At 35.4% G+C, this 13245-nt stretch overlaps 1 protein-coding gene and 1 pseudogene across 2 annotated transcripts in view; both read right to left on the bottom strand.

Moving 5' to 3' along the window:
* Nucleotides 1–13245, bottom strand: part of Dennd1b (DENN domain containing 1B) — a 211429-nt gene that overhangs the window by 75329 nt on the left and 122855 nt on the right. For both annotated transcript variants that reach the window (XM_005348448.1, XM_005348449.3), the window contains one exon: nt 9007–9108. In XM_005348448.1, coding sequence (XP_005348505.1) covers nt 9007–9108 — 102 coding nt within the window. The remainder of the gene's footprint in view (nt 1–9006; nt 9109–13245) is intronic.
* On the bottom strand, nt 12128–12246 carry LOC113456232 (annotated as a pseudogene).

Raw genomic sequence — 13245 nt, 5'->3', positions numbered from 1 at the left:
TATGTTGACTAGATTTTAAAGCACTGTTCTGAGCAGAGGAAGATAAAACACATCATTACACCAATTTTGCCTAATCTTTGAATTTATGAATGTGGTTTCCAGAAAACTTGTGATGACCTATATGGATCTCATTGTGTTTCTCTTGATTAGTGCTATGGTAAGTCCTATCTAACCTTATATAAATGTATTAGATGCAAAACTTCCTAGTAAGAAATGTGCTTTTTCTTCGCTTGTTTCTATATTATTTCATGTACTTTCTTGGCTTGCTCTAGATCAACATAACTGTCACTAGATCTGATTTCCAGGAGCCAGAAGAGCAACTGAATTCAAGACTTTTAAGTGTGACTACAAGTGCTCAATAATAGTATATCAAAATAAAATTGCTTTTAAAAATCCATTTTAGGAATAAATATATTAATCTAATATAAACTGACGGTATCAAACCTTGCTGTTCTCACTGGCCTTTAGATCACTGCTGTAAATCAACAATGGTTACCACTGCCCTTTGGTGCTAATTAGCTTTTAGAAGTTTTTAATCTATAATCTGATCGTGTCTCTTCTGCACCCTTTTCAGCACCTGCTCTTTGAAATAATATTTTCTACTTCTGTTCCAAGCTTCTACCTTTAGGTATGAAATAAATGTACGTCCTCCTCTGGGCCTGCGAATTTCTATTAGCATGCAACTCTGAGTTCACAAGAAATATTTAGGACTTTGATCATGGGTTGTTGTCACAAATCCTGTTACACTGAAAAAACACGAATCACTTTTTTCCTTAAGAAAGTGGGCTATACTGACCCTTCACTTGCTAAAGATTATGTCATAGCTTTTATTAAACTTTATTTTTAGACCATTTTCTGCCTCTAAATATATTTTCCATCTAGTTATATATACATACGTCAAAAAAATCGTTAATGGAAAAAACCTTCAGAAATAGACACTTTCTTTCCTTGTACAAGGACAATTGGGCATTCACACAGTCATTCACAACATTAGAAGCAGGAATTTTTTAAATTTTATTTATTTGTTTGTTTGTTTTTTGAGACAGGGTTTTGATGTAACTTTGGAGCCTGTCCTGGAACTAGCTCTTGTATTCAAGGCTGGCCTAAAACTCACTTAGATCCACCTGTTTCTGCCTCCCAAGTGCTGGGATTAAAGGAATGTGCTATCACCGCCCTGCTTCAGTGACTGTGTTCTTATAGCAAGAACTTACAAAGAGCAGAAGACCTGGTCTTATCAACTAGTGCACAAAATAGTGTGTGAACTCATGGCCAAGGAGCCATGGTCAGGCTGTTCACATTCTCCATCTTAGCAATGAAGTGCAAGAGTGTGTGTGCATGATAATGATGCAAAAAAGTCAGTAGTCTGTGCAGACGGCACATCTGCAGGGTGTTTGGTAGAGGTCTGTGCAGACGGCACATCTGCAGGGTGTTTGGTAGAGGTCTGTGCAGACGGGCACATCTGCAGGGTGTTTGGTAGAGGTCTGTACAGACGGGCACATATGCAGGGTGCTTGGCAGAGAAACAGTGGGTGTTTCTCTTCATTTCTATAGTTGATAGGTGAATCCATGGCCACAGTATCATTGTTATGAAGAAAAATAACAACCCTTACCTAGATATTCTATTTTATGTTCTGAATCATGGTAAACAGCAAGAATAAAAGTGTTCTGCTACAACAGTGATCAGCATGGCATGGAGGCCCTAAGAAAGCAACAGTGAGCAGCTCAACATGTTGACCCCGAGGGAGCAACGGTGATCAGCATGGCAAGGCTCTTCTCCTAAGGGAGCAAAAATGGCATGCATGTCATGGCTAACTACCAGGGATAGTTAAGTTACAGATAGTATAACCCATACCTCACTAAAACAGCAGAATACCTAATTACATTCTAAGTACTAATTATAAGTGTTATTCTCACCTATCAACAAGGAAACCATTACAGAAAACCACAACTCATCAATATACAGAATTGTGGAGCCCATTCCCAACTGATACATCTACTAGACAATTCTTGAACCTAAGGCTAAGGAATCACTCCATAAGAGAGGACAGAGAGATTGTAAGAGCCAAAGGAACAGGGAGTTTCCTGTAAGATTCTGACTCCTACAAATGTTAGAAGCTACAGCCATAAAGTCTCGCCAACATGAACGCCTAAACAGAAGTCGAGTAAGAATAATACCAATAGGCATGCTAACATGGACAGAGGAAATCCCAAGCCCTTGACCCTAGATGAAGAACTCCAGGTGATTAAGAAATGCTAAGTGGGAAGAACAAATTAATTATCCAATAGCAAGTAGTCACCTAGGAAACACACAAGTAACACTATATAGACTGAGCAGGTTATATTTATATAGAGAGAACTACAAACACACACGTATATAAATGGAACCATAATTTTAAAGAGGCATACTTAGACACACTAAGTAGGCCACCATTAAAGAAGGACATGATGAACTTAGCTGTGTTATGAAAGCCTTATCTAAGTTTTTGTGCTGATAAAAATGGTATGTAAGCTTGACCAAAGTCACTTCAGTTGTGTCAGTCCACATGTATCGGTCCTCAACATCTTCTTAATGTTAGTCCCAAATTTTGAATAATACATGGATAACCTAGTTATTTCCCTTATGACCTGGTGTAGAACCAGGCTAATGGAATATGAACTAGGTTGTGTGTACCTTACCTGGATTTCTCCTTTCTTAGGAAGTAGAGAACAAATAATGAACAGGTAGCTTAACCCTGGAATTGATGCCATGCCTTGAAGATGGAAGGTTCCTACAGTTCTCGACAGCTTTCCTTTGAATTATTATATAATAAATAAAAACTTATTTATCATGAATAGTTTCATTAATAGTTGTTATATGCATATATACGTGTGTGTATAATGTATATAATAATATATGGAATGTATATACACATTCCTATAACTAACCTGCTCAGTCTGTACAATGTTTCTTATATCTGTACTTTCAGATCTGGCCATTTGGTAATGAATAAAACAATAAAAAGTACGGATCAAAACTTCTGAATTTTTTGTTATGGTATTTTAAGTTGTGCCCTAATTGACTTATCACTTAAAGTAGAAACAAAAAAAGTGTTATACAAAAGCATGTGTAAGTCATATGAAGAAAACAAAGACTAAACTGGCTTCTGCAGCTGCTCGTGCTGGTGAACCTGAAGCTCAGCACTCCATGAGCTGACATCTTATAAGGTTCTGGTCAGGCCAAAAGGGAACAGCCATATTAATCCAGGGAACACTGAGCTCTTAAAACTTTGTGCATTACTATAAAAAGGCAATTTCTGTGGGACTACAAAGGTCGACACTTTATTTTCCCTGCATCTAAGCCTAGAACAGGCCTATCTCCCTGACTCATTGAACTAGGGCTGTCATGTCAATCTCTTCAAGTGCAACTGTTCCTTTTCTTTATAACATCTGTCAACATCTATAATAATACCAGACCAGAAGAGCCTGTCAAAGTAATGTGTGTCTTTAAGCTGAAATATGTGTTTTCTAATTTGCCGTTAAATTATCAGCTCTCGGCATGATATGGGTACGCAGTACGCACTTGATAAATACACGCTGGGCCAATGAATGCCTCAAAGAGTACATAAAGTGAGCAAAACCACCTGTTCCAGACATGATTTACCTTAACTCTAGGCTACTCGAGCAGAGCATCTGTAATGGGCGTCAGGATCACAGTTCACTTCAAAGTTCACCTAGTCCTTATGATACAAGCAAAATTTAGAAGAGTTCCGAGGACAACACACTAAGTATTGCATATCACAACACTGTCTAGAGTATGGGAGAGGCAAGGCTTTTCAGGAGGAGGATAAATGGTAGACAGCGTCAATGGATGAAAAGGAAAGTGCGCCATTTCTTGCCACTCCTCATTAGCAATAAAGAAACAGAAAAGAATGCTGCTAATACAGCACATGGGGAGAGCGCTAGAGAGAGGGGCGGCATCTCTGAAAAATGAAAGACTAGAGGAAGCCCATGGAACTCATGAACTCTTACAGCCAGTAAAACAGGCAGCAATGAATTAACTTTATTAAGGACAAAATAGATATAAAGAGGAGAGTCCCCAAAGTTGGGCTAGCTCTTACTCAAGTGAGAGAAAAGTAGAGTTCTGAGATATTCTCAAGCACATCTAAATTTGGGGTGTATTTTCTTTTCCCTTTCTTCATATCTAAGCCTTGTATACTGAAAATATACCATGAGAGAAAGTAGGGAAATAGTAAAATCTGCAATAGCCAACAAAAAATTTACTTTAGAAATGATCACATCTATGAAAATAATCATTTAAAAAGACAATGAGTTTTCACAGTCAATTAGAATTCCATTGCAGCAAGGGCTTTTCCAGTCAGGCGGGAAATAAAATGTTATATTGTAGGAAAATAGTACAGAATGTTCTGGGTTTCTTTTGTTTTTCCATTATGAGAATCAAATAAAAGCATCCTTGTATAATATACTGGATGATAACTACACAGAGATTTGTAAAAGCAAACTTCTGTGTCAAGGTATTTAAACGGTGTAACTCTTTCTCATCTGTACTCCCTCATCCAGTGCTTACTACTCCCAAAGCACACCATAGAGCCTGGCGAGGCAGAGGTTTGGAGAACAGATGCCAGATGAGGATGGGCATGCGTAGACGTCTTCAAGGAAAAACTGAAACCAGATTCGGTTCCTCAAGTCTGTTCTAAACATCAAATGTTCTCCATGCCATGCTGTAATTTGAAGATTTATAGCATGGACCATCGCAGGCGTTTGCTGGAGGCTTCCCTGACCATTCACACCATCAGGATCACAGCAGAGCTGGGACATGCCTGGAACAGAAATCATAGTCTCCGGGCCTTATCTTCCTATAACTCTGACATTTAACTTGCTAAAGCCTTCTCGTTAAATTAGAGGATCGAGTCAGTCAATTAAACATTTATTGATAAAATCCATGGCCACAAGAGATTAGTTTATATACTTTATAATTTTAAATTAATTGTAAAATCCTTTTCTAAACTGATTTCCAAATAAACTCTCTTAAATGTAGCTACTTAAAATTTTAATTTCAAGTTTGTGTTTTGGAAGTTTTCTCTAGTTCTTTAGATTCCTCGTGAGTTTGGTGATTTTCCCCTTCATATCACAATTAAATCTTAGCATATTCCTTCAAAGATTATTTCAAAATGTCAGCGTAACAAGTGTAAGAGTTTATAAAAGAACATTTATAAAAAGTGTTTCCTAATACTTTAGAATTTACATGATTTTATACCAAAACCTAGCTATTCTATTACAGCGTGCCCCTACACAATTATGTAAAGGTGCACAGTGGATGTCTGACAACTATACTCAACTATACTGGTCATTACACAGAATAACATGTAAAGGTGATAGACACTTTCATTAACTTTTATCACACGAAACAATTATTTTCCAACAAGAGTATTTGCTAGATAAAAATATCTTTAAAAACTGAAAAATTTTAAATCAAATAAAACATGTTACTATTCCTCTAATAAGATAAGAATTGCAAGCTGCTTGAGAAACTGTAGCTATGTCTACCCATTACTCATGAATGTGTATCCCACTTCCTGCGAGGCAGAAAAACAAAGACCAGCCTTATTCACTACAGCTCTAGCTGAGCGACAATATACTTCCTGTGCCTCCGTTTGTCTACCAAAATAAGAACATGTTCTTTAATAAATAAGAATTATCAAAAGATGGTTATGCAAAGACCACTTGCCTGTTGTAATGAATATTCTAACACAAGTAGCTTTGTCAGACATCAGTCAACTCTCAGCAGCTCTCATCTGTAAGACTTAGTTTAGAATTGCTGGTCTTAACATTCTTATGAGAACATACTTCCTAAATCATACTATAATTCTGATTATTAGCCTAATTTTCTAGCAAGTAAATAGGTTACCTTCTTACTTTATGAATAGTAACATTTCCCAAATTATTATAAAATATTAATAATGACAAAAATCAAAATGAGTGGTAAAAGTAAGAAATACAAAGTTTTAAGTTGCTACATAATTAAACTAAGTCTGTCTATAAATATATGGAATGAGGGATTTCAATAGTTCATTTTCTGAAATTAAATGAACTCATCTGAAATTTACCCAGTTATATATAATTGAACTTGCCTTCCCGTTCTCATAAACACACCACCAGAACACTAACTTTGATTGATGGTTATTTGGCCCTAAAGTTTACTCTTTTATTTAAAATATTCCAACTACATATGTTTGAAAATGTCTACATGGCATATTACTAAAACAAAATCACAATACTTCCATATACAAGCTGTAAAAGAGTCTCAATGTGTTACTGTCTTCAGAAGTTTTTTTATGGAATAATACCCTTAAAATCATTCCCAATAAAACATCTAGATTTTGTTTTGTTTTGATGATCCAAATCTACAGTGAAATGATGAAATCAAAAGCCAAGTGTTTCTGTCAGAAAACAGGAAGAAAGGTGGTTTTTTTTCCCTCCCAAAAGGAAAACAAAGGATTCCTGAGGCATGCCCTGATTTATTTTTCCAATTTTAAATACCTTAAGAGCAGCGGAAGTGCTACTGGCATGGTAGTATTTCTAACAGTCAATAAATCTAAAATATTATGTGTGAATATTGGAATGAAGCCATTAAGAAGATTACAGCATGCAACGCACCAGAGGGTCCACAGGAAAAAAGAGCTAGTAATTCAGGACAACTGTGACCACTGACCTCTGAGCAGCCGCGGCCACTGGTCAATGTGACACAGTAATAGAGTGCACATGCACACACAGTCACCCCGCCTGTGAGCATAATTTAAATGCTTGGGGGATGCTTTCAAAAGGGCCTCCTTTTAAATCTCAGTTAACTTACTAACTAATCAAACAATGACAATAGTGATACCTTTCAAGCTTCAAAAATATGTATTAATGTAAATCACACACAAAAATTCAGTTATCATTCAGGATTTTATCAGATCTTATTTAAAACATTTGCCATTTTAAACTGTGTAGCGCTCTAAAGGGCAGCCTTGAAAAACTGATGAAAATGAGAACTTTATTAAAGATGAGATGAACAATTGTCTAAAATATTTTAGAAAATCACCACGACTTGAAAAGACCTCTTATTTTCAACACAGCCCTTGATCTATCTCAGAGCTTTTACTCGCCGAGTCTTCAGCTGTCGGCAAGTCTGTGGCCTTCAAATGGCAGCACCTTTGCAATCTGCCTGCACTAGCTGCCAATGCTCCTTTTCCAACATGTGCACAATGGCGGTTAGCTGAATGTAGTGCTAAATCAGAGCACACCGCTTCTTTTGTAACCTCTATGTGCATCCGTACATCTGTGAACGTCGCTTAGCATTCCTATACATTTAAATCTTAATTACAAAAAAAAAAAATCTACAAGCAAAGTACTTCTCAGTTAAAAGGGATTCCCACTATGCTGAGACTTCAAAGGCTCAATCCAGAGAAAGGCAGAGTGCCTCTCAGTCTTCCTTTTAGTAAACATAACAGTAGGAAATGTGTATGCCATAATTAAAATGTTTTGAAAAGCTGGATTCTGTTTTCATAAGGATTTCTCCACCCATTGAAAACTACTTGGATGGATTTCTAGATACACAGTATATCCTTAATAGCAGTCCAGTCTCTGCAGAATTCATGACGAAGCCCCCGGCTGCATTAAGCTGAGAGAAAAACAGTTTCGGCTGGTCTGAGTCTGGATGGTTCACACAGTTTTACTGCAGAGAATACACAGCTCAGTCTAATGAGCTTAAAGGTCAGGGACTGGGCTGGTTATTGATAAGCGGAAGCATTTTGGCTTTGATATTAAATTCCCATTTTCCTATCATTATCCATAGGAACAATCTAGGCTAGTACTAATGTATTATTTAAACTTGAGAGTTTTAAATTCACCTTCTAAAACTCGTTCATAATGAAGAAAATAGAGAAAAATTTATTGCAAAGTTTACTTTCAATTCTCAAATTTTAATAATGTTGAGAAGAATGAATACTTTGAGGGCTTCTTTTAAAGAAGGGAGAGAGATATTTTAAACTTATAACTATGTTATAAAGACATATAAATAGTCATCAAATACATACAGAAATAGCACAAGTTTGCAATTTTGCCCTTTATTAAAGAACACAAAAGCAAACAACGGCAATTTTACATAGATTATTTAATAAGAAATACAGAATATATCCCAGTAAAACACACACACACACACACACACACACACACACACACACACACACACACCATCCACAAGATCAAAGACCTGAAGAGAACTGGCATTTAATTTATCAGCTTTACAGACAAAAGACAGTTTTCATCATTTCAAAAGGATCAGATGTCTTTTATGACAAACTGGGCTTGCAGTTTAATTTACAAATAGAATTCGAAGTAAGCATTCTTTGCTCTGCCAAAGGAGATGACAAACTGTAGGTTTTCATTCTTGTGGCCCTCAGCAGGACAGGAAAGATTAAAATAAAACTGAAATAATTTAGAGAAAACAAATAAATGTTTCAGAAAGTTGAGAGAGATCAAAGCCAGAATTCTCTGACCCCAACTGTACAAGCATTTCTTACTATATTGACCAGTGCCATCAGATCATTAATTAAAAGGAAAAGCGCTGGCAGGTGGCAGGGAAGCAAAAGCCGATAATTGGCCCCTTCTTCTTCTTGCCTTCAAAAACTCTCTCGTTCTTTTGCAAGACATGCCACCAGGCAGACAGAATGCCTACTTTGTAATACAATGATTAAGACGAGATGAAGGGACTCAATGTTAAAGAAACTCTGTGTAATGAATGCATCTAGCTTTTTAATTATGATCCCGTTTTTACAATAAGGAACACGGCATTCTATTTAAAATCTCAACTGCCAAAAGGTAAAATATTAAAAATAGAATCTACATAGGTTCTTCTTAAAACCCTTGTATAGACCAACTTTAAAGGCTCAGATACAGAGTGGGAAACAGTAACTTGAGGGTCCACCAACAAACATTCTTGCTCACCACAGACATCCCTTGGACTTACCACATCACTGGGTAGGTTGCTCAAGTCATTAAATGGTGATTCTAAAGTGTTTGTGTCAACATTTAACACAACAACATCTTCCAATGATTTATTTTTCACTTTCTGTTTAAAAAACACAATTATGAAAAGATCTCATTATATTTTTTGTACAAATTTATGATGCGTTTGGAAACAAAAAATTATCTTAGTGCAGCTTGGAAAAATTAAAGAGGGAAATTCAATATTATAAAATAATATAAACAACTTTGCTTTCTGAGAAAGGAAATTTAACTATAATTCATCCAAAATTATTTGATTAGAATGCTTGGAGTAGAAAATTTCCTCATCTAATATCAATTAAAATGGCTGCCAAGCATTTAGCACAACACTTACAAAATAAGAAGAGGTGTATAAAAATATAAAAGCTGTAGCTTTTATCATTTCAATGTCAAACTTATAATATGGAAAATTGTTTCCAGGGTCAAACTCATGTTAGCATGAATACATTGGCGAGAGAAATAAACTAATAATGATGACTATAGTACTGAAGCACATTTTATGTAAACAAATGTCCCAATATGGCCATACCAATGTGCATCCATGAGCAGGACTGGAAGTGAAATGAGAAGATGATGCAGAGACTACTAATATGTAATTTGCCAATTACGTCCTCATGTGAATTCGTATGTAAAGAGCAACATTTATAATGCCAGCATTGGGAGGCAGAGGCCATCCTGGTCTAGATAGTGAGTTCTAAGACAGGCAGTGAGTGCTACACAAAGAAACCCTGGCTCAAAAAAAAAAAAAAAGATAAAATTTAACAGTTCATCAGATTGATTTATCTTTCCATGTTGTTGGAGATTTAGTAAAATGGTATCTCAATAGGTTTACAAATAGGAAAGTTATAAAAATCGTATCAAAATTGTCATAGCTGAGAGAGAATATAGTTTATTTTCTGTTTCACATACCTACTTAAAACACCGAACTCTACTGTGGCAACATTCCTCAGGGTAATGATGTACTCAAGCAATGAAATCCAGCCACGAAATCCAGAATTCCCCTTCATACAGGCCAACTGGCAGAACCGGAAGGTGGTAATTTGGGTGCAGCACTTTTAGTTAAGTGCATCAGTATAGTTCTGAAAAGGGGGAGGTCTCTCTAAGTATCTTTGGCTGTCTTGGAATATGATGTAGGCCAGGCCAATCTTGAACTCACAGAGATCCTCCTGCCTCTGCCTCCCAAATGTTGTGATTAAAGGCAAGCTCCACTGGCTAAATGTTTCAATTTTAAACTAGTTTAACCAATTATTTTCTTACAAGTTGATTCGATTAAAGTGTCCCTGATCCATTTTGGATTTCAAATCTTTTGAGTATTCAGATAAATGTTAAATTTCCTACAGAAATGATGACTGGGGATGAAGAATTTATATGGGTTTAAAAATCTAAAACATAGACTGTATATTCTCAAGGGATACTGGATCTAAAATCCATCTTGGAAAAAATATTCCAATGAATAAAAAAATCAGAATTAAAAGATGCTACCTCTAAGTTATTATCAAGAAATCATTCTGGTGATATAAATGACGTTCTAAAGAGATGTCTAAAATTAAGGTCATTTTCTTTCCTTTTCATGCAGATGTTTAAAAGGTCTAAATGCATAACTCGGTCATCATGTGTATTATCTATAATTTTAATAACAATTTAAAAGCAAAACATATGTGCTATTTGCTTAGAAAAAGTATGTCATAATATGATGAGCATTTAACTTTCTGTGATGTTCTCATGCTGGAAAAATTGATATAATTCAGAAGACTAAATCTCATTTTTTCCAATGGGAAATGATTTGTTCAAATACTTTCAAATAAGAACTATTTGCCACCAAGATGTTTTTGATGACATTAGAACAAAAGACTGAATAGTATTAAAATGATATGTAGACCTTTTGAATTGCTTTTCACTTAAGGCAGATATTGACTGAATATTAAATTTTGTTCAAGGGACCACTCAATAAAGTTAAAAAATTCTGTTCATTATTAATAAATAAACTGAAACTGAAATAGAATAAATCTATATAAGCAAAGGGGGGGAGTAGGTTACAACTTATCTGAAAATGCTGATATTAGCTCTCTATTTCTTCTGTCCAAACCAAGTGTTAGCTGTGACTTCCTGACCGAGGCATGCAAATCAGAAATAGAACTTTTCCTCAGTCTTATATTTTTAGATCTCATATGTTTATGGGGTGAAATTTAGAAGAAAACATGAAAACTAAGAATGTAATGCTGGACACACTGTGCTGAGTGTGTATCTCTCACCCTTGTACACACTGCGGCTATGTATAGTATGCTCACTAATGTACTGGAATGGCTCAGGGCAGCCAGCACAGAACCTTACGAAAGGGGAACAACATTGCAATTCAGAGTCTGGTACAGATGAAAACAAACAAGTTCACCCTTGTGTCTGCAGCTTCCAAGTTCAGTTACACATTAGGCAGCACTAATTTCACCCTGAAGGCTGGGAAAATAAAACTGGTTTTCCTTATTTCAGAAATAAATTTCTTCTTTGAAAAGACATGTTTTCATCATTCTTTACTCACAATTATATAAAAACAAGTGAAAGTAAGTTTCAAAGAGCATTATTTCATGCTTTAGAACTTGGAGAATTTTATATAATTAGTAATATTAGCTGAGACTGTAATGACCAAAAGGACAATAGGTCTTTTTTATTTTTTTCCAAAAATAGATGCAATTGCTAGACAAAGGCAAAAAGTTACTCAGCGCTGTCTTGTATATTAACTATGGAAAGGTCTAAATTCCCCTTTGAAACATATATTATAAATAAAATGAAAAAATAAAAATATTAATTTAAAACTATTTGATAGTGACATAATGAAGAATGAATTATCATCTTACTGTAGTTTACGTGATATGCACCTGGTTAAAAGGCAGCGCAATCGCACCTTCTCCTCCCTGGCTACAAACTAAGTGCAGGCTAACAAAGAAGCACATCACTAAAGGCGTGCACACTTCCCACACTCTAATCCAAGTGGCCACTGAAAGCTAGATTGGTCGTTATTTTCAAAAAGTAAAGAATCTGCTTCCAGAAAAGATAGAGGGAGAAAATCATTCAATTTCTTTTTTTTTTTTTGGCTACAGCACCCAGTATTCCCAGGCAGTCTTCCATCCAAGTACTAACCAGGCTCGACCCTGCTTAGCTTCTGAGATCAGACGAGATCAGGCGCCTTCAGGGTGGTATGGCAATAGACCATTTAATTATAAATTTTCTAAGAATTATTTTAAATTTAAAATCTCTTTGTAAGTCGTTAATAAGTATGTGATAAATTAAATGATATAGCTAATGTACTTCCTCAATCATCATAGTTTGAAAAGGCATAATTTATTCATTTTAAAGATTGTAGAATGGGAGGCTGGGAGAAGGCGGAAATTTTTTTTCAATAAAAAATAAATAAATAAATAAAAATAAAGATTGTAGAAACATTCTACACACCCAAAATTAATGTAAAACTACTAGGTACTCTCTTCAATTTTAAATTATTTTCATCTCTATAAGTAAATACATTATAAAATTCTGTGTGATACTAATACATTTAGTTACGGAAGTCATGAAAATCAAACTGTTACTTTTAAGAAAAAAATACAAACAAATCATTTCATGAAAGTCAATCTACAAAATTCAGGTTATCTACTTCCTAATCTAATCACAGAGTAAATATCTATATGCTCATGCCTCATTTCATACATTGTATCCTTGGCTTATAATAGTTTCTTAAAATTCATAAAATAGAAGGCGTCACAAATTTATCCCACTGAGACTTCAATATTAAAAACGTGTTAAACCTACTAAAATGCATTAAAATCTATACTTCAGTAATAATGGAACAAAAAATTATTGCTATTGTCCTAGAATTTTGCAAAAAAGGGGGGAGCCCCAAACTTGAGAACATGTACAATTAAAGCTCTCTTGGGGATAGGACTCTCTCTTAGTAAGAATCTTCTCTAATCATAGGAAAGACTAGTGTTGGAACTAGCAGGAAAATCACACCCAGTTCATCAGTGTGTTCATTAGCAACAGTGCTGCATTGTTTACATTACTCTGTACAATCAGCAAAAGACAAATGTGTATGCTTGAAACGGACATCAGCAAGCACACCACCACTCAGTTGGCTCAAATCTCATGTTTTAGGTTTTTGGTAATTTATATGTCATTTTTTTCCTTTTTTCCTTTTCCCCTTCCTTCCTTCCTT

Source organism: Microtus ochrogaster, chromosome 6, assembly GCF_000317375.1.
Source record: "Microtus ochrogaster isolate Prairie Vole_2 chromosome 6, MicOch1.0, whole genome shotgun sequence".
NCBI classification, from domain to species: Eukaryota; Metazoa; Chordata; class Mammalia; order Rodentia; family Cricetidae; genus Microtus; species Microtus ochrogaster.
Note: the sequence above shows the minus strand (reverse complement) of the source record. Positions and strands in the feature narration are given on the sequence as shown.